The 23,063-nt window shown below is 38.3% G+C and overlaps 1 protein-coding gene across 1 annotated transcript in view; it reads right to left on the reverse strand.

Annotated features, from left to right (window-relative positions):
* Positions 1 to 2,204: 2,204 nt before the first annotated feature.
* RNASEH2B (ribonuclease H2 subunit B) overlaps positions 2,205 to 23,063 on the reverse strand; it is a 38,112-nt gene continuing 17,253 nt past the window's right edge. The window contains exons 4-11 of the mRNA XM_054384451.1: positions 22,369 to 22,445; positions 18,541 to 18,661; positions 14,221 to 14,285; positions 12,924 to 13,029; positions 9,960 to 10,038; positions 8,978 to 9,020; positions 4,269 to 4,349; positions 2,205 to 2,340 (exon numbers count right to left, since the gene is read on the reverse strand). Of these exons, the coding sequence (XP_054240426.1) occupies positions 2,233 to 2,340; positions 4,269 to 4,349; positions 8,978 to 9,020; positions 9,960 to 10,038; positions 12,924 to 13,029; positions 14,221 to 14,285; positions 18,541 to 18,661; positions 22,369 to 22,445 (680 nt within the window). The 3' untranslated portion in view covers positions 2,205 to 2,232. The remainder of the gene's footprint in view (positions 2,341 to 4,268; positions 4,350 to 8,977; positions 9,021 to 9,959; positions 10,039 to 12,923; positions 13,030 to 14,220; positions 14,286 to 18,540; positions 18,662 to 22,368; positions 22,446 to 23,063) is intronic.

Here is a 23,063-nt window from a genome sequence, read left to right on the forward strand (position 1 = left end):
GTCAAACACAAATACTATGGGTTGATGTTCAGAGATACAGAAGAATTAACAGCAGTGATTCCTCAGAATGCCTGGAAAGCAATTTTTTTTCTAAAGATCTTTATTTTGGGTCTAGGTAGTTGAATCAGACAAACATTTTTTAAATTGTCTGATTAGGAGGCCACAGCTGTTAAATCGATATCTCTGTCATCAGACGTAGTAATTCCCCAGATTTTCAAGTATTTTGCTCTATCTGCAATTGCAACCATACCAACTTCCCCATTTACAAACTATGTTTGAGACTGAAAAAAGCACTGGTTTGAAAGGCATATAAACCCCAGCATCAACTGCAAAACTGCACAAAACACACAGCAAGGCTTCTCATTCATTTCTGGTTGGAAGGGTACGCCACAGAGCTCTTTAACCTTACAGACAGCACTGTAACTGAAAGGTTGTAAATGGCAAGTAAGTCTGAAGTAGAAAAATTGCAGTTACTGAAAATTAGAGAACTCCTAGTTTCTCTGAAACTCCCCATTATGAAGAGATATAGGCAGATTCTCTACTGAGTAGATGCAGCAAAGAATGAAAATATATTAATGTTTTTCTAACATATGCATCATATCTGATCTACAGAAACGTAATAACTGGTGGATGAAAATGAGTGCTCTACAAAACCTACACAAAGGCTTACACAAATGATCCTGCTGATTCAATTTCTTTTTCAATTGTTTGAACCAGGGAAGCTGCAACACAGCAGAAAGCAATCCCTCTGACAATATACACAAAAGACAACACCCGAGACTGAGTAGCGTGTTTTAAGTAACATCCCGTCTCATGCAAATCTCCACAAAACTAAGCCTTTTCTAAGTGTTGTGGTTTAACTCAGCAGGCAGTGAGGCACCACAAAGCTGTCTGCTCACTTCCCCTAGTGGGGATGGGGGAGAGAACTTGAAAAAGAAATTGTAAAACTCGTGGGTTGAGATAGGACAGAAAAGGAAGGGAAAATAATGACGGAAAAATATACAAAAGAAATGATGCAAAATGTGATTGCTCACCTCTTGATGACTGGTATCCAGCCAGTCTCTGAGCCTTGGGCCATCACCCCCTGGTCAGCTCCTCCCAGTTTTATTGTTCAGAGTGATATCATACGTTACAGAATACCCCTTTGGGTTATTTGGGTCAGTTGTACAGGCTGTCCCCCGCCCCAGCTTCACGTGCACCCCCGGTCTACTTGCTGGCAGGGTAGTGTGAGAAACTGTGAAGCCTACTGCTCAGCAACAACTACACTATCAGTGTATTACGTTATTCTCATGCTAAGTTCAAAATGCAGCTCTGGACCAGCTACTAGCTACTCCCAGCCAAAGATAGGACACTAAAACACTCATACTAAAGCTTTTGAATCTAGCTCCAAATAGGCTTCTTTAAAACCCCCAGATTTGCCTTTAAATAAATTTTCCCCTAATTATTTTTGTAAGGACCCGTCAACCTTGCAACTGAACACAGAAATACATTTCTATTGCTATGTGTTAAGAGATTTATCATGTCAGTCCAAAGTGATGCAGTAATTCTTTAAGGATTAAAAGTTATACACAGGAAAATACCAAACCTTAACACACAGCAAATATAACAAGCATGCATTTGTTTCACAAAGCACTTTATTGCATTACATGCACATTGACATTTATTGCAATTCATTCCTGGCTTAATCAAAACAAACCAAATCCCAATACACTTTCTTTGCCTTGATGAATTGCCACCAATGGCAATGCTTACATCGGCACAATGTTGTCCTACTCTGCTGTTATATATGAAGTAAAAAACTTCCAGAACTTCTCAAAAAATAATGCTTCTTATGAATGAAAAAAATCTTCTTAAAAACTCAAAGGATGGTATGTTCCTGTCCCAGAACAGAGTGCAATGGAGAAAACTCTGTGGTGGCCTTGACTAAGCTTGCTCTATTAGAAACTGCAGTACAGGATTGTACCATGCTGAACCTTGATTTCTTAGCTCATAGGACTACGCTAATACAGTGAAGCTGTCTTCCTAACACAGGCTGAAATATCTGCACAGTACTGCCTTGCCTCACTGAGGCATAACAGCAGTGTCCCACACTAGCTCACAGATCTCTTCAGCACACTCCACCATGTACACAGCCATGCCCTGCATATACCATACTAACAAAAAATCCCAGGAGACATCTTAAGCTTAACATAAAAATAGCCACTGTATAAAAACTCTTTCAAGAACAAGTCTTTATTTTGATGCTTTAGTTTTGGAACTGAAGAAAGAAGAAATAGATTTCATTCCACTCTTATCAACTTTGGCCAGAGCCTTTTGTGCTGCAGTCATCTTGATGTTTGCCTGTTAGTGAAATGATAAACAGAAGTTAAGCAGCATCTCCAAAGGAGTGGAATATAAGCTCCAAACTCCTAAATACAGAAGTCAGGCAAGAAGCTGAATTTTTTTTTTAGCATACATTAGTAAAGCTAATGTTATTCAGGGCTTTAAATTGTAGGAGAAAAACTTTACAAAACAAATTTAAGATTATTCAAACAGAAAAGCACTTGTCATGAATTATTTAACCTCAGACAAAGACAGAATCAATTACAAGGACAAGGAGGTGAAATATCTTTCCTTTCTGCAGAATGAGGTATCCCAACTCAAACGTTTACTTTGGGATAATCCCTGCCTGTACATTAAGAGGAATAATGCATGCAATATAACAGATGCATACTGTACCCTCAGACTCAATCTCATGATTATGCTGTCAGCAGGCTGAATTACAGCCTTGCATTACAGATGATGAATAATTCACACTGATTTATTATAAAAGACTCTATGCACAGTGAAATAAAGGGAAAAGAGATGGAAGAACTAATGAAGAAGGTAACTAACATTTGCAAAGCACTTTGAGGCCACTGGGACAAATTCCCAGACTTTTACACCTAAAACACATTTTATGAACCACATTTTATAGAGCTGACCTCGTTTATTTCCTATATTTTAAAAGGTTATGTTTTCCCTATTAAGAAAACTTTGCATTGACCTTTCTTTATGATACTCCTCAGCCTGCAGGACTTCACAACTACAATATATGGGATCGGCTAGAAGGTTATAAACAGGACGGAGATATGCAACAACGGTATGATTGTCTGTGTTACTGTACAAACAAAAACACTGCCAAAGGGTTTAAAAAAGAGTAGTATACTGTACAGAGTCCAAGAGCTATCTTTGCTTTCCCAGATTCTCTCATCGACGTGCTTCATTATTTCAGAAGTAAATCACAGTTAATGTTAAAATTAATTATCTCCGCTTGGTTTATTTCTATATTTATGCTCAGTTCAAAAGTCATAGGTACATAATGGGGTAAGGGTGGAAACATGCACATTTAAAACTATTTATCACCATCACTTAGGGGGCAATCGTCTTCTTACTTCAAAACTAACATGTGCCCTCAGCACAAAAAAATCCAGGGGTTTTGGAGGGAGGAAGGAATGCATCTGTCACCAGCTGCTTCTCTTTGCAAATGGATAAAGAGTAGTTAGCATTAGCCTGAAGGTCACAAGACCAGCACACAGGGCCTTTTTTGTTCCCAATGGGACTGGAGAAGGATTCATTTTCTTTCAACATTCAGAGAAATAAGCCAGTTCAAGCCTCACAACCTTGGCACACACAGACAGAATCTGTCTTTTCATACCTCTGTTGCTCTCCTAGGAATAGTACAGTGGCAGGCACCATGGGACTTGGATTTGAACTGGCCTCCAAACTTGTGTTGGAGCTGGCAATCAGCAAGCTCTATGTTGATTTAACTTCATTAAGTTAACATAAGTTAAGTGCACAAGCAATACTTCTAGGTAAAAATAAAATCTGCCTTAGCATCCTTTAGAATTTAAGGGAATGCTGCTTTCTTTGTTTCATTTTCAATTAATTGAAAATTAACAGTTGCTATCACTGAGCCACAGGATTTCTCATGTAAAGACCCCAAAGAGCTTTGCAAACATTAGCTGAGCACTTTAAAACATATCCAAGTCTGTGAGGGTCATTAGAATGTTCACTGAAAAAATATAGTCGAACAGTAACTTTTTAGAAGAGTTCAGAATATGACATGAAGTCTATCAAAGTTAAATTAAGCCTGAACGAAAAGTTCAAGAAGATACAACTAAAGACATTTGACATTTTGTATTTGTTTTTCTGATATATTTTGGAGGAGAAAAATAGGAGCTCTTGTGCTAATGTTTGATGCTAATCTATGCTTTGGCAAAACATGCACGAAGGCAAGACTTGCTTACCTTTTTGGTTTTCGGATTGGTGCTGTTAAACTTAGTATAATCTTGTTCTGCTTCCACAGGGACATCTGATAATTTCCTTTTCTGAAATGTTAGAGTGAGGAAGTTGCTCTGTCAATGACTTTTATGATGCACACACATGGAATTTTAAAGCTTCAGCTTTATAATGTAGCCACAGCACCAAAATAGGACTGCCAATCAACTGAAGAATCTGCAGTAACAGTGGAAAATCTGTCTTCTTTACACAAGTATATAGCATTTCTACAGTATTCAGAAAAGATCATTCAATGTCATGGGTAGCATTTTTTCTTTCTAGTCTACTTTTAGGTATCACTGAATACCATTTTTAACTTCCATGGCTGTGACTTTGGTGTCAGAATCTATTCAAACGAACAGATGTTTGAAGTTAGTATCTAACAGCCAGGGAACTGGACTCTGGTGCCCATGCTCTCATGGAACCCTGCAGCAGCTCCAGTGTTACTGCTATCTGCAGACTCAAGTGGATCATCATCTAGTTTATTATGTTTGTACACAATCTTTAGGAGCAATTAGTTTCTACTGTTTGGCAACAGTGAAACACTGCCATAGTTTTGCTGACTGCTTCATCACTTGAATCCAACAGTGTAATAAGAAGCTTGATTCTGCATGTGCTGGGTGCCTTCTAACTTCAGAAATAATGGCAGTGAGCAGTTCTCGCACTTCACGTGATCAGGCTGTAAGAATGAATACTTCTTTCCATAAACTATGAGCATGTGTTTAGTTTAAAGGTGAAAACTTCCTGGTATGTTTCCAAAAGGGGAAAAAAAAAGTATATAGTACTTTACAACACTGCATTTTTATTATTATTATATATCTGATATTACTACCCTGTCCTTAATATCCTGTGAAATCTAAACTGTGGCCTTCCTAGTTTTTGTGCCAGAGAGTGATTTTGCAAGCAACTTGGATGGTACCACACATTTTAAGATTCTGTTTTATTCATTTTGTTTATGGTGCTTGTGATCTCTCTTTCCCCCCCCTTTGGCACAGAAGCCAGGTCTGCAGTTTAGATTTCTCAGCTGTTAGAACCAGATCCAAGAGCAGCCTTTCCTTTTGATTTCAATGGGATCTGGATCAGCCTCTCTAGGAGGCTGTTTACTGTGCTGTGATTACATTTTCGAATGAATATCTAATGAATAATTACTATTCTCCTCTTTTTGGAATCTGATAAACAAGTTCTTAAAACTTACAACAAAATGTTTGCTTTTCAGCAAAACATTTGCTGTTTAGATGTAGCAGAACATACATACTCTTTGTAGTTGTCTCTTATCATCTGCCAATGGACAGATTCCCTATGCTGACAAACTGGAAGGTATGACGATTACAACACAAGATCAAGGGCCTATAATTAACATGAAGAACAAGCAATTTTGATTTGATCATTGAATCATGAAGTTTAAGCTGTACCCATTTTACTTTTGTATTAGAAGAGAGAATCTGTTGAAGCTTTCTGTTAACCATTGAAATTTGTAAATCTCTTTTCCTTTCGGAATTTTTAACATCAATTCTAAGCATGCTATTAATTTACAACAGTAGGAAACAGATGTTGGAGCCTTCTTTATTTGCAATAATCCTATACTAAACCTGTCAATACATCTTGCCCTCATGAAGAGAAATGTCAATGCAAGTGAATACAAATAAGATGAAGGAGACTATAGGCTCCAGTGTAGAAGCCTGGCCTGCTCCTCTGAGATTGTGAAATAAAGGAGTGTTTTAATCTCTGAAATTACAAAGACAAACACAGAAGCATCCTACACACCCTAGTCAGTGCTCGGAAATTAATCAGATCCTCAGCACGACTTCACTGCCCAAGAACTGAACAGTTGTAAGCCTCATTTCCTCTGTAACCGAACCGCTGAAATAAAACTATTTTTAAAAACAGATTCTCAGAACTATCCCGATGGTATAAAAGCTATTCGTGCATAATGTGTAATGCACATCACATGTAGTTTAATAGAGTTGTTGTAACATGCGTATATGGCTAATGAATATCAGTTGGGTCCTGATGTATGTTTAATATTTCTTACAATGCATAAAGATAATTCTTAACTGAATCAAAGGGCCAAGTAACTGTGCAGCCAGAACAACTGTCCAACCACATGGAAATAACTTATATCCATAGATATACATTGGAGAACAAATGCTATTAATAACAGTAGGACCCAATTATTCCTGCATGTGCTAGCTGACATACTGCTTCACAGAACAGTCACAGAACCAGACAGGTTATTTAAAACTTGTTTCAGTATGTAGCAGGGATACCGAAGGAAAAGTTGGAGCAATATGTAACCTAATTTCAGCAGACGTAAGGTGCCTCAGGTTTAAAGTAAATGGAAAGGATAACGAAAAGTGGGGTTCTTAATTCTAGAGGAACAAACTTTGCAAAACATATACCTTACTTCTCTAAGCCAAAGCAAAGTGATCTGATGTGAGGAGGATGCTTAGAATGCAAAAGAAAGATAGAAGAAGTAATTTTTGGTATTTCACTACAAACAAGATTACAAAAAATTGAAGAGTTTCTCAGACCAAACTATGTGAAGGCACCTCCCTGTTCACACAGATGCAAACACATTAGTCCCCCTCACCTCTAAAAAAGAAACTAGCAGTACGCAGAATTCTGCAATGAATGGGAGGAAAAAAAGACTGCCAAAAAAAAAGTTGTTTTAGAGGTCAGGTAATACTGGGATAAAATGAGAACTGCCAAAAAGTCAAGCTGAGTTAGATGTTGGAAAGGAAATTAAAACAAATAATAGAAGGTTGTTTAGCCACAGAGGCAACAAAGGAAATCAAAAAAGAAGCAAGTACAGCTGCTATACAGTAATGACTGAACACACATTAAACCTAATCTATATGTAGCCCAAAAATGGAATAAAACCTTTACCTCAATAAATAGTTTCCAAAAATAAATGAAGAGGTTAAGCACAGCAGTAGAAAAGAAAATAGAAATCACTCTATTCAAGATAGAAGTAAAACTCAGTATGTTGACACTGTTGAGAGTCTGCCTTAGAAATCACAAGTCCAGAGGCAAAACCTGGCAATTGTTCCATCAGGTGGGGACTATACTGTAGCAGAATAGCCAAACACCCATCTGTATGTAAGGAGGAGGAAGCAGTGATAATAGGCCTCAGTAGAACAGAGCGGGGCGTAAAAGTGAAAGAAGAATAAATGAAATATGTAGAGTAAATGGAAACTAAACATAGGTAATGTCTACCAACTTATCTTTTTTTTTTCCTCAAAGATAACACATTTTCTGGTAACAGAAAATAGGAACTGTTGCCAGAGGACTTGACATGGTGCCACTTAAGAAACTGAAATTAGAGAAATCGGAGGTTGCATAAGAATTTTAAGGTAGGTAAAAAACTGAGTAAAAAAGGGAAACAAAGGCAAGTAATGCAGGAAGGGATGTCATTGGATTGGATGGAGATTACCAGCAGAGTGCCATGAACAGTATCTATTCAAAATGTTCATTAATTGTTAATTAAAGATAACAGCATGCTAACATTTGCTGAACGTACACCACTGAGTAGTATTATGAACACCTAAAGAGGTTTTAACACTGTGAAGGAAAAGCCAGAGAACCTTCAAGACTGGAAACATTTAAACTAAATCTGTTTGTACAGACATGTGTACAAGGTCATGCACACAGCAGTTAACTGCATGAATTTCTCATATCATCTCAAAATTGCAGTGGAGAAAAAAAATCAACCCAGCAACTGTGTGTCTTAACAGTTCACAGCATGACTGTGAGCTATCTGGTACAATACATATTAACAGAGGCAAATGGGATTTGAAGATGTAATGAGATTAAATACTTTCAGTTAAGACAAGAAAGGAAGAATGCCATCATAATGTACTAGTAAAGATTTTACCATGAATAATTATATGTGACTCTGGTCACCTGCTTTGAAATAACTGAATTAATAATGGCACAGGTGTAAAGAAATGTTCCTGCAACGATGAGGGAATGGAGAACATGTATTAAACAACCAAGTTTGGCTTCAAAAAACTGAAACAGAAAGGATATATATCCTCCTTTTACACATTGAGAGAATTAATGTTAGGGAGGGAAAAGAGCCATTTCAATTAAAGAAACTATGATAATGTTAGCAGAAAAGCATATGGGAATAAATTGGCCATGAATAAATTCAAGGTGGAATTTACAGGAAGGTTTCTGAGCATCAGAGGAACGAGTTTAAAGAACATTATTCCAAGAGAAGTAATGGAAATAAAAATATCCTAATGAAACTTAGAAGGAGGAATGGTCAGTGCTTGAGAGATTCAACATGGTTGTCTGGGAATCCATGACCCAGGAGGTCCCTTTCAGGGTCCCCATAAATTATATATGAAAGAAAACCTATGAGGTCATACTGTCCCATCAACCTCAATAAAACTAAATAAGCAAAACACATAAGAAAACACTGCTGACCAATACCATAAAATATGCCTCTCTCTTTCCTTCCCATTTTTTTAACAGTAAAACCAACCAAAATATTCCTTATTAAAAAAATATGAAATAAAATGTTTAATTTCTTGCGTTACTTCAGACTGGCTTTTTCACAAAAGCAACTTACTTACTGTAGTGTACCCACTGCTTGTCCTAGTCTAGTTTTAATAATAATTCAGAGAAATTAGCTTACAACATAATGAATCTGTCAGTATCTTAATGGTCCTACCTTCAACGGTGGCTCTGGTACTGGGCTTTTAAGTTCTGGGAGCCTGTAGAACAAAATATTGTAAGCTATAAATCAAGACAGCTGGAACGCACAACCTAAAGCTTATAATTCCTTCCCAACAAAGGCTGCTTTGGTTATCAGCTGCTCACACCTGGCATGCGTTTGCAGAAAAAGCAGCTCATGGACTCCATATTTCTGCCTTATATAACTAAAACAGAGCCAGGGACCATACAGAAACATGGTCTCTTTTAAAAGTTGTTAGATCTGGCAACCAAAAAAGGAGAACTCCGCCTTACTTTTGAAAACCTTGGCTAATAGTAAGATGGTATTATAAAGCACAGAACATCTTTTCAATGAAACTTAGTTATGGGACTTAAAGCTACAAATTGCATATTAAGTTATTGGACTTCAAGCTACAAATTGTATGTTTTTTCCATAGGCCACCATAACAGAATCCTTTGAAAAGAAATTAACTGAGAGGCAGGTGCAGAGTACCATGATGCTCCAAGCAAAGTCTGCTGTTGGAAGGGAACACCACAATGAAAATGCTGGCTCAACTTCCAGATTTAAATATAAACTAACACAGGATAGATATGTGAAGTCAAACCTCACCTGCACTGAGTAAGTAGGGAAAAGGAAAGAGAACTGGGGATGAGGATTCTACTCCTGGCTCTGCTGCCTGTGCTTGTGCTTGACCATTCTGGACAAATTGCTTTAACTCTTTGGATTTCCTTTCCCATCTTGCTTTGAGATGGGATACAGGGCTTAGGGTTTCATGTTGCCGCTGTGATAACAGACATACCAGAGTTACATAGAGCATCTCTCCTCCAGCCCATTGTCCTTAGCATCATAGGAAAAATAGAAAGACATAATCTAAACTGTGTCATTCACTGCAAACTTGATGAACAAGTCTCAATATTGACCAAAAAAAACATTAAATGCATGTCATATAAAACTAGCAGCTACTGGAAACAATACGTACCCTAAGTATTGTAACAACTTCTTACTGAGATCTTCAGGAATATATTCTGATATCAATCCATGTGCATATCGTACATAGTCTTCAGGAACAGGGCAGGGAGTGAAAAGAAGAAGAAAAAGAACATTCACATTATATTGTCATGTTACCTTAGCCTTGTTGCCATAACTCATAAGGCTGAATTAATAGTAAGAGATTTCTAATGGATATGCTGTGATGGGTTTTTTGTGCTGAGTAGTTTATGTTATATGACACTTCTAGGTTTATTTTAAAAGCAAAGTCTTACTACACTCATTTTGTTAGCACATGTTACTAATGTACTTTACAAAAGTTGTTCACTTTCTGAGAATACTAGATATCATGTATTTTTCTGAAGAAATTAAATTTTAAAAACCTGCAAAAGTAAAAAGCTGACTCAACAGAACATGCAATCATTAATTTTAAAGCATCTGGATCTTACAATTACTTGGCATGGGCTTCAGTACTAAAGTACATTTTCTGGCTTCAACTGAAAACAATTAGATGAGACAATGAGTCTATTTCAAAGTCTTGTACTTAATTTCAGTACTTCACAGAAAATGCCAAGGCCTATCTAAACATCATTGGCAAGATGGGATAATTATCTGTGAAAATATGAACTATGAGAAGCTGTTTTCAGTACACGGCACTCCTGCTATAAATGTGAAAAAAAGAAGTGACTTTTTTATAACATGAAGTCTTAAACCAGATCTTTTCCGCTCACATTCTACACAGTTACTGATCATGGGCTGGGTCTGTTTAAACGTGCTGTTATTTGGGCTGCAAGTGAGTAACTGCACCCATGCACTGAAATTATTTGCCAGACAGGTATCAAACTAAAATCTCACCTCTGAATTCCATTCACAAGCCAGCTCTAGATGTTCATATGCTTACACACTCAGACAGTTCTGAAGTACATGGTAAAATAGCCTCAGGGTGTCAAAGAATTATTTCTTCTGTGATACAGATAGTTTCTTTATTTTTTCATTAAAAAGCCTAATGCAAATGAGCATTGAAGCAGAAAGCATTAACAAACTGACCATCAGCATGTGCATTTCAACTATACTGCCATCACATTCTTAGTATCTCCTATCTGTACTTCTCTTTCCTCAACTGCCTTGTCATTCCCTAACCCCACTTTAAGGTCAAGAGAGAACAAGAAATAATTCCAATCCAAGACAATTTTACCTCATCACTTAAAATGTCCAATTTACTGCATTACAGTGAGTCCAAATCACCTGCCATTATTTTCTACTACATACAAAATCCATTCTCTTTGCACTTCTGCCTTGAAGCAATTTTCACTGACTTCCTTTACCAATTTTAAAATACCACTGTTTGCCTTCTATGGAGTCTGTGTTCCCACCCTAGCTTTGCTTTGTTATTAACCTCCTTTCAAACACCAGGAATATTTGTGCCCTTCTGACCATTGTCTTCTGAATGAAATATTCAGGTCTCAAATGTTAAACCCCCTCTCCCTCCCCATTTGCAGTCATTATATCCACCTAGATTTCTGTCCTACAACATCTGTAAATGCTAACTACATATAGCCACCTGTTTATAAGCTACTGAAACTTCATAATATCCCTATGAAAGCAACTCCCTATAGAAATAAATTGCACTGTCATGGCTGTGAAAGGATCAGACAAGAAAATGAGTCTTATTAAAAATAAGTGTTGAGCAAGGTCCACTTGACTTCCTGTCATTCACCTTGCTACATACAGTAGGACTGCCTCAAAAACTTACCTACTTTTAACCCCTAGTATTCCCTGTTTCAGTGCTGCTCTTTTAAATCTTAAAAAGGCTTTTAAAAAGACTATTATATCTATGTTACTAGAAGTAAGGAGGAAGATGGAAAAAAACACTGCAGTTGAGCTATTTAATTACAAATTTCAGAGATGAAGTAGTTAAAGTATAGCCAAGGTAGTTGCCGTCAGGATAATTTTCCCTTACTTTAAAAAAATGAAGGTGGGAAAAAGGGTGAAAAGCTACTGTAAAGTTAAAGTAACGTAAAAGTTTTGCAGCTTTGCCTTTTTTTAAAAAGCATATATTACAATCTCTGTTCTATAAAACTGTCTAGTTGCCTCTTAAATCTCATTTATGTTACTTCCTTTGAAATCATTACTTGGTAACTCATTTTCCACCTCATCAGCAAATTGCTTTGTTTCTCTTTTTTTTTTTCAACAGCATGCAAACCTCTGAATATCTTTGTAATAAGAAACAATTTGCTTTTGCTTGTCTTCTCAGAAACCTTGCTTAATTTTCATCAACATTCAGACAATTTATTCTGAGCCCATTTTCAGGTTTCTCTACAGAACATCATATCCCAGTAACATTCCGGACATTGCCCCCTCCAGGGAAAAGGTGATTAGAAATACAAAATACCACCCCAGACTTTTTGGTACCAAACTTGCCAGGTTTAGGGCAATTTAATACACACATTATTAAAGTTTTTGCCCTTAATAAGCACACACTTGTGTATTCTATACATTTGTCACATAATGTTCAGACTAGAGCTTTTACTCTGTGATTATGACTTCCTAAGAACTAATCCCTTTTTGGAGAACTCTATGAAAAGCATTCCATGCTAATAAAAATAATAAAAAGGAAGTCTGTTCTAATACAGAGTCACTTAAGATAAGCATGTGCCCCACTGTTCAACACAGCTCAGCAAAGCACTTCAGCATGTACTTCACTGAGAAAAACATCTTCCCTGTGAACTAAGGAGAAGCTAAAAGAACCCCATCTGAGACCTACTGCTAATTACAATGTCATCTGATGAAGATACCAAAGAAATCAGAAAAGTCAAGGCACATAGTCACAACATACATGGAATTTTCTGTACAAGGAATAAATTTACTGCAAAAGCCGATTTAAAAACATTTGAGATGCAAATCATGTTTTATCTTCACCTATCAGGGAATTTGTTACAGTATTTAGTTTTCTTACCTTCTTTAGTATCTGTGATCTGTTTATTGCTGACAAATGCAGTTGCATATACCCTTTCACCTACAATTATATTGTTGTTTTTAAGTGCTTTCGCTGTTTGATTGACCTATGGGAAACCACAGAATGAAATACCTGTATCAGTGTTGTTATGCACACATTAATGCAGTGACAAAGCTCTTGTAATTTTGTTTCAAGCATATAAAACACTCAAGTTATGGACTGTGGTGAAATTTAATACACATTTGTAATGACTAGCATATGAGCTCAAAAAGCCAAAGAAACTAGCATGTCTTTGAACACGTTGCCTTGGCAACACAGCACCAGTTTAGCAGCACCCTAAGATGAACTGAGCTGCCTGGATGCAACCGCCATGATTGTACAGGTGAGAAATACACCTGCTTGGATGAGAGAGAACATCAGAGCTCAGCTGGATTGTAAAGGGAGTCCTGATGGAAATCAAGGGTTAAGGATTTGACAGAGCACTGCTATACTGGATCTAACTGAGAAAGTAACTGGCAGAAGATATTTTCAACAACGCAAACAGGTATCTCTTCAAATATAAATATTCAGGTGTTCATTGCAAAATAGATATCCCCATGCTTCATCACTGCAGAAAGTAGACCAGATTTTGTGCTTGTGCTGACTAATTTAAATTACAAGGCTTTCTTTTATCATGTGGAGCACACAATCTTTTCCTACAAAGTAGCACTATGGAAGGGGCACATATGCATGTGTAAAATGACATCCAACTTTGTTATACCACATCAAGCTTAACTGCAACATTAATTTCTGCATACTGTACAGACCTCATAAACAGCGTGACAAGATCAGGATAGCACCAACCATATCAGGACCATTCTGAGAGACTACCAAAACTTCATGAGGAAACCCATTTGTAGCACAAAACCAAGGCATTTCTGTACAGCTTTAAAGCATGGCAGAATTTAAAAGTTTCAACAGTCAAAGCTCTCCTTTAGCCCACCTGTGAAGTGGATGAAGCAAAAGCCCCTTGCCTTAAACAAATCCTACAGAACATGGGGTTAAAACTGAACTTTATCTTCTTCTGCTTTCCTTTCATGCTAGACTCATCACAAAGAGAAACGTGACAAACTTGTAATTTCTCTAATGCCTCATCATCTTCCCAAATGCGACAATTTCACTGTGACATCTGTCCTTCCTGGGAGGACACACACTTTCAACTGGGGCACCCCACATGGTTCAAAAGCAGATGTGGACAAACTAATAAGGATTTTCACTTTAAACATAAAACAATTTTGAAAGAAGTGAAACATGATACCTTTTTCTTTAACCACTTCAGTGTCTTCTCTTGGCTGTATTTGTGGAATTTCTGACTGCCAATCTCTGAGAAAAAACAAGTAAGAGGAAGAAAGTCATGACTGGCTTGGCTTGCATTTTCAATGCATTTAAAATCTTTGAAGTTGTAGATAAAGCATGAAATTAATTTGTGGCTTGCACATGTTTGGTATCAGGCAGTAAGCTTCAAAAATACTGGAAACGTGGAAAAATAAATAGACTGAGATGACATGTACAAGTCTGAACAACTTGACAGTATTTTAATTAGGCTATAATCCAGCAAAGCACATATTTTATTTATTTATGCATAATCTTAGGCTGTCTAAATTCACTAAGACCCTTCTCAAGTCCTTGTAGTTTGCCAAAACTTCACTGCCCTGTTGTCAGCAGACTGGCCATTTTAACTAGATAGTTTGTAAAAGAAAATGATGGTTCCATGATTGCATGCTATTTACTTAAGTTTTTAAAATGTGGTATCTTAAATCTTTACTTACTGAATTCCAGCACCTAGTGAGGGGGCAGGATAGATGGTTAGTGAAGACAAATCATCCACTGCTTTCAATAAACCCTCTTCCTATCACTTCTCCCCTCTCACTTCATAGCATGACTAAAGCAAAATTTTACTTCTATTTCCCCCTTCACTTAGTTTAATATGGTGTCAAAAGAAAATACAGAATCCAACATAGTGAAACACTCCTTGTGGGAGGAAGTACATGATTCATTTATGATTTATTGAGCACCATAAATTAACTCAATGGTATAAGAATTTCAGAAAGTGTTTCCCTTTCTGAAGGGATAACCAGGGTATCACGAAAACTTGCTAGTCACATGTGATCAGTCATCTGGAGGTATGCAAGTTTACAATGCTGAGGCAAAGGAGAGAAAAAGCTACAAAGTCATATGGAAATTTCAGTAAAAATTCAGTATTAATTCACAAAAGGCTACATTTTCAAAATGGAATGAAATGCCTAATAAGATTTCACAGGAGATTTTAGAGCTCACTGTGTTTCAGTTTTTTTCTTAACAGGTATTTCAGTAAGTTTTAATCTCTTGTATACCATTCCTATAAATACCTACATCTGTTTCATGTCATTTACTGATCCAGTATCATATTCCAACACTCAGTTCATGGAGTTTCCTTCTCCCCTTGTAAACAACAACATATTATTTCTGATTCCTCCAGCATTTCCTTCTTTGGGGTTTTTCTTGGCTCTTCTGAATTGCATACAAATAGCTAACTATTATGTGCTCTTTGTCTATGCATGGTAGGGGGTAGGCCGAGGTCAAAAGTTGTTTACAGGATCAAATCCATCTCAGCAGTTGTAGAGGATTAAACCGTAAAATTCTTCAGAGAGAGAAAGAAAAAGAATCCACTAATTTTCACTTTGCTTCATGAAGCTGACAAGCTGCAGGTAAATAAATAGCTGTGACATTACTGGCTCCAATCTTTAGGACTTAGAAGCTTCTAAGTGGCAGAAGCAGAAGATGGCAGAGATGCTCTGGATACTTTAGCTTGCTTCTCAAAGAGCTAACATGGTTTGGGTCCAAGTACAGTAAGTACAATTCAGGGATGCCTCTCTTATCTAAGAAAGTTCAAGGAAGGGACATCCTTTGGTCACCATCCCCTAACCCATGCTGAAAAGTAATTCTAGTCTGGATTCCCAGGCAGTCTGCCCCACAACAGCATGATTCAGAGTGACTCAGTTAGGGAAAGGAAACACAGAACTGTGAAGCCATTTTCATTAAAACATGAAAAATAATTACACTGAACTCTTCAGAGATCACTTTGTTTGAAAATATTTTGTGTGCTTGACAGTTTTGACTATTAAACTCTAGAAATTGACAATATTTGAGACCTCTGAAGAATTAAAGTGAGTTATGAAAGTCACAAACTGCTGACAAAAGGATTCAATATTGGAACGTGGATTTAACATGTGATGCACATTTGATATTGGTGAGAGTTAGCAACTATGTTTGATAATTTGAGTATATACTGGAAAGCCTTTTGTTCCCTAATGTGTCTGGTGCCTATAAAACTGGCCTGAGACATCTGGAAAGATTGGGTTTGAGAAATACAGATGGAATATAAGTGGTTCTACAATTAAATAATATGTTCAGCAATCGGGTAATCGCTATGTAGACTTGGAAGTTTCCCTGATGTATTGTTGAGCAAACTGCCTAAAGCACATTTTAACATCCATTTTCTCAGTGTTTTCCGTAACTCTGAAACCGTATGGCCTCCTTTTTCCTACCTTCTGGGAATACAAGCTTGGCAATATTACTTACTTATTCTAATCAGGTAAGTTTTCTTGGCTCTTCATGTTAATCACATCAGACAAGATCACTGTGCAGCTTTTGCCTTGCAAAATGAAACAAAGACTAATACTCTAGAACTGGAATTCATAACCCTTTCTTAAACCTTCTATATCTGATGTTTGAATTTATTAGCAAACAACCTGCCTCACCCAGATTTAGTGAGCTGTAACATAGCCTTTTCCCAACTACTAAAACAGGTAACTGGGAATTTAATCCAGCTAAATGAATTTTCAGTGCCCTTCAACACTGAGGCCAGGGAAAGTGGACTTTATGCTAATTCATTAAGTGTAACTGTGAGCACCCTAGGGTAAGAATTTGTTATACAGATGTTAAATGCCTTAAGACTAAATTAAGAGTGAAATAATTATGTTGTTAGGGTCTGTCAAATAGATCAGAGCTGCAGAAGACAACACAACTGATATTTCTTGTCTTAAAGCTCTACTCATTAAATGAGAAAGGCTACAAAGTGGACAACAGGTCTCAGAGCTAGAAAACAGTAACTTAGCTGTAATATTGGTTATTTTTCATAAGTGATAAAAGACGTGAGAATATGAAACACACAGAAGTGGACTGAACAAGAAGACCCACTGTTGTTTGCAACTCAACCCAAATCTGACTTAGAAGCAGCAGCAACATGCCTACAAACACCCAAGAACATCACATACAGCTGTGCACGTGTGTAAAGCTTTAATTACAAAGTAACTTCTATCTTACATTTCAAAACAAAACCAGGAAGTGAACCTAACTTTAACAGTTAATACCATTTGCTGTCAACATGACACAAACCTATAGGTATACATAAAACTGAGTACTGTGTCCAGTTCTGGGCTCCCCAGTTCAAGAGGCACAAGTACCAGAGAGAGTCCAACAGAGGGCCATGAAGATGATTCGGGGACTGGGGCATCTCTCTTACAAGGAGAAGCTGAGAGACCTGGGGCTGTTTAGACTGGAAAAGAGAAGACTAAGAAGGGGCCCTACCAATGCTTATAAGTATCTAAAGGACAGAGGTCATGAGGGTGGGACTGGGTTCTTTTCAGTACTGGACAGTGATAGGTCAAGGGGCAACAAGGACAAACTAGAATACAGGAGGTTTCACTTAAACTTAAGAAGAAATTTCTTTACTTTGAGGGTGATGGAGCAATGGAACAGACTGCCAGAGAGGTTGTAGAGGCTCCTTCTCCTGCCTAGACAAGTTCCTGTGCAATCTGATCTAGGCCTACCTGCATTAGCGAGTGTTGGACTAGATGATCTCCAGAGGTCACTTCCAACCCCTACCATTCAATGACTATTAAAAACATCCATGCAAAAAAAGCAGCAGTAAACCATCTTCACTACTCTTTAACAGAGTGCACTTTATCAGAGGATTCTGATAGACAACAGCAGCAAAGAGAATTTCAGAATGGATGCAGAGTTTAGACCAAGATTTAAGACCCTGTTTATTAGCAAGTTTATACATTTTTATTTTGCTGTTAAGAAGTAGACATAAATACTGGCCAAAGGTGACAAAATACTGACCAAGAGTGACCCTTCAGAAAAATGAATCTAGACTTTGTCCTACTTTTATATATAGAATTCTCAGTTTGAGAATCAACTTCTGAGGTGGGTTTGGTACCCTCTCTCACCCCTAGCTCCTTAGTCAGTGTTAAGATACATTGTAAGGCACAGCAATTGCCTGAAAACTGAATAAGAGTTTACACTGGAACTCAAGTCAGTAACCCAGCTCTGATCAGTTTATCATTTTTATGACACCTAGCAACAAGACTGCACAAGTTACTGCAGAGTTACAGCAGATAATCTGAGATCTACACATTGCTATTCACAACACTACAATGATGACTTCTATGCCTAAGCTTCTGTTTTTAAAGGAGGGCTTTGCCCAGCACCTTGGGTGTTGGTAAAGCAAAAACCTGGTATTTAAACCTGCCTTTTAATTAACTGACACTGACAAATGCAGCCTTTTTTCTCCCCCTCAGCCCATTTTTTTCACCTTTTTCTTCTGTTACATGATGTATGTACTGCTTAACATCTGCACACTTCAGCAGCAAGACGCAGTTAGGGTACTCAGAGTCTAGCACAACTTGATCGAGTGGCTGGAACTTTCCTTGCTGCTGAAAATACATCAAAGGGATTACAAAAGCATTATTATAATGTTAAAACATATAGACATACTACACACACAGAGAAATATATATGCATGCAATGGTTAAAACTTTAAGAACTTAAAGATTGTATTTTGAATGGTAACACCTAATACACTCAGAAACTGATTACAAAGCAAGCTATAAATGTTTATTTCAAACCAGTAAATACCTGCAAAATGCTGAACTCTTCAAGTACTGCACTTAGAAGTACAAATATAAAACAAGAGCAGAAACTAATGTGAAGTACAGTGGGACTTTTTGGAAGATGACATAAGACACAGTAGTCCATGCGTGCCAATAGTGTTTTAGACCAAAACCTGTTGGATTAAACCCAGTGTCATAACTTCCATTCAAATTTTGCTTTTCCTTTCATAAAATAAATCTCCAAGGAGGAGGGCAAGCTTCTGGAACAGAACATTAACCTTTCACCTCTGCAAAGTAATTCCAATTTGGCCAGGGTATGTATATAAAATGATTTTTGGCCCAACTTAAAATAGTCCCACACATGACAAACCATCAAACAAATTTTGCTGTTGCCAAACAATGCAATCGCTCAGCCCAGTTTGGCACAACTGGCAGTCTTCCCTTTGGAAAGATCCTTTCGCTCATCCGTACAAAGATGCAGTGAGATCTCCATCCTTAGAGTGCATGATCTCAAGAGCTAAAGCTGAAGTTATTATACTGCTCAGCATGGAAAAACTCCACTTAAGTATACAGCTTTCATTATTAATTAATTCTCTCACTGGAGAGTCAGAGACTTAATAAAAGGAACAATCCACTGCTAAATCACAATAAAACCAAGGGAAAAAAAAAAAAACAAAAATAGAAACCCAGAAATGATGGGAAGCTTTTTTCTCCCCCCAAAAAAGAGGCAGAGTAACAATTGCAGAAAGGTTGTAAGATGCAGAAATAAAGCTCCAACAAACTGTTTCCTATAGATAACTGCACAAATCTGCTTGCATCTCAAAGTAAAAGCCACATATCTATTGCGCAGGGGCACTGAGTCTAGCCTGAGGACTGCTGGATAGGAAATAGCTCTGCTCAGAAGACTCATTACACTGCATCGTACTACCAAAATCAGAGGATGATCCTAAGATACCCAGTGGGTAGCGTGATACCCAACAGTTCAACACAGAAACAACTGTGCTGCATTCAAGCTGGCCTTGGATGAAGTATCTGCAACACAATCCTCAAGACTTCCCTTTACTGAAGAACAGACTAACTTGGGCAGGGCACTGCAGGAATGCATTTGCCCTGGAACCCGGAAGAACTCTGTGCACTTATCTGGCACTGTGCCTGGCTTTGAGAACCAGAAAACCTAGAAAACAATGCTCTGAGAAAATAAAGGCAGTATAGGACTCCTCCCATGCAGATGCAGCAGCAGTAGTTGTTCTTTACCCAGGCTACCTCAATGCTTTATCACAAAGACAGAGCAAATTTATTTTTTCCCCCATTTAACTTTGGTATAAAGCTTTCAAATGGGTGCTGAATTCAAATAGAGCACAGTGCCTGGAGAACAAATTGAACTATTTCTTGTAAAATAACTTCTTCTGATGGGCCACCCTGAAGCAGGAACACTCTACTGAAATACGCAATATGTTTGCACATTATATACCATAAATAAAAACAATTACAGAACAATAGGTTATTATTACGGATATGCAGTAGGGCTTTATTTCCTCAGCATACAAAAACTAGTCGCCTGCATTCCCCATTTGCAATCTAAAAGCAGAAAATAGCAAGCAACCTTACAGGAAATGTTCTTAAAGCAAAACCTCTTAGGATGCATCAAATGAAACTATTGCTGCCATGAAACAAAACACAATTTACATTTTATTTTATGCCCTTTTATCCACAGGTAGATTATAAACGATAAATCTGTAACTTTGTGCCTTTTGATACACTTGAGAAATTTAAATGAGGTTTGCCACACCAATGATAAATCAATTAAGCTATTTATTAACAATTCAGCTTTTGGTCACTTGATTGTCCCACTGCTGTTCTATGATACAGCACCTCTACGAATGCTGCTTCTGAAGACGCAATGTTTCCTTTCAAGTTCAAACAACCAGGGAAATAGAATCATAGAATCAGTCAGGGTTGGAAGGGACCACAAGGATCATCTAGTTCCAACCCCCCTGCCATGGGCAGGGACACCTCACACTACATCAGGCTGGCCAGAGCCTCATCCAGCCTGGCTGCAAACACCTCCAGGGATGGGGCCTCAACCACCTCCCAGGACAACCCATTCCAGGCTCTCACCACTCTCATGGGGAAGAACTTCTTCCTCACTTCCAGCCTGAATCTCCCCACTTCCAGCTTTATTCCATTCCCCCTTGTCCTATCACTACCTGATAGCCTAAAAAGTCCCTCCCCAGCTTTCTTGTAGGCCCCCTTCAGATACTGGAAGGCCACAAGAAGGTCACCTCAGAGCCTTCTTTTCTCCAGACTGAACAGCCCCAACTCTTTCAGTCTGTCCTCATAGGAGAGGTGCTCCAGCCCTCTGATCATCCTGGTGGCCCTTCTTTGGACATGTTCCAGCATGTCCATATCCCTCTTGTAATAGGCGCTCCAGAACTGGACGCAGTACTCCAGGTGGGGTCTCACCAGAGCTGAGTAGAGAGGGAGAATCACCTCCCTTGACCTGCTGGCCACACTTCTCTTGATGCAGCCCAGGATCTGGTTGGCTTTCTGGGCTGCAAGTGCACACTGACAGCTCATGTTGAGCTTCTCGTCCACCAGCACCCCCAAGTCCCTCTCCTCAGGGCTGCTTTCCAGCCAGTCACTGCCCAGCCTGTACTTGTGCTTGGGATTGCCTCGACCCAGATGCAGGACCTTGTACTTGGTCTTGTTGAACCTCATGAGGTTGGCTTGTGCCCACCTCTCCAGCCTGCCAAGGTCCCTCTGGATGCCATCCCTGCCCTCCAGCGTGTCTGCTGCACCACACAGCTTGGTGTCATCAGCAAACTTGCTGAGGGTGCACTCAGTGCCACTGTCCATGTCACCCACAAAGATGTTGAACAAGACTGGTCCCAGGACTGAGCCCTGAGGGACTCTGCTTGTCACTGGCCTCCACTGGGACATGGAGCCATTGACAGCCACTCTTTGGGTGCAGCCATCAAGCCAGTTCTTTATCCATCTCGTGGTCCACCCATCAAACCCATGTGTCACCAGTTTGGAGACCAGGATGTGGTGTGGGACAGTGTTGAAGGCTTTGCTCAGGTCCAGGTAAATGTTTCTTCTTCCTTCCACACAGCATCCAAATTATTTTTTCATTTTCCTTTATTTCCAAAAATGACTCATCCCCTGATATGTCTCAGGAAGGGCACCAGTTTGTTCTACTCTGATGACGTCTCATTATTTAAAATTCAACAGTTCTGGAATAGGCTCTGACAAACGGACAAAAGAAATTCCCTGCTTCCATTAAAAAAGGAAGTGATTAGAGTTTGTTGCAATTGCAAGCTGACTTCTGCTGACCAACAGTACTGGCCAAAAAAAAAAACCTATGCAACAAAAATGCTTCTAGGGAGAATGTATCTATGATGTAAATGTAAATTAAATTTCCTTTATTCTGAAAGCTCCTCTTTCTAAACTTGACATAACTAGTGCAGAGAATGAAGGCAGGAATAAAGTTTTCTTCTGAGAAGTCTAGTGGAAAAATAAAGCAGGCTTACCTCCTTGTCTGCCTTGATGAGGTAGTAAAGTATCAGAAATAAGGGGTCCATTGGTGTAACAAACAGCAGGCGCCCATCTAAGTGACAGATATGTAAGAGTAAGCTTACTACCAAGAGATGCAACATATTGACTTTTTTTTCTGAATGTTTTTCAGCAGTGTGGGCAAGAAAAGATATTTTTTTTTCAGTATGTATAGCAATATTTTAAGAAAATGAGCAGGAAAATAGTATTTGTGGTTTTATTTTAAAAATATCAAAGAAAATTCAATTCTCAATCCAAAGTGCAAGCTTCACTACAGGTCTCCTGGCTTAAAGCACTCTTAGTTTAGCCTTTTTCTAGACTGCACTAAAAGCAGGCAAATTGAAGCTGCCCTCTATTGGCAGACTTGGGTGTAACAGAAACTTGTTTCAGGCTACTGGATACATCCAGCCTACTTCATCTCATACATTGGGCAAGGCAACACTGTGCTGGCAGAAGAGGTAGGCAGTGCAAAAAAGAATTTCAAGAGCCAGTTAATTTAGACCTGCCTCTCATCTGTAAGGGGAGACTGCATGTAGTCTCCTAATAGAACAAAATAAATACATCAAAAAATATGGCTCAGTATGTTGTATTCAAAGTTACACACAAAGGAAGAACTTGGTCTCCCATTGAAACAGACACCTCTACCCATATGGAGCTCATTGCAGGACAATGG

The sequence above is a fragment of the Indicator indicator genome, chromosome 1, assembly GCF_027791375.1.
Source record: "Indicator indicator isolate 239-I01 chromosome 1, UM_Iind_1.1, whole genome shotgun sequence".
NCBI lineage: Eukaryota > Metazoa > Chordata > Aves > Piciformes > Indicatoridae > Indicator > Indicator indicator.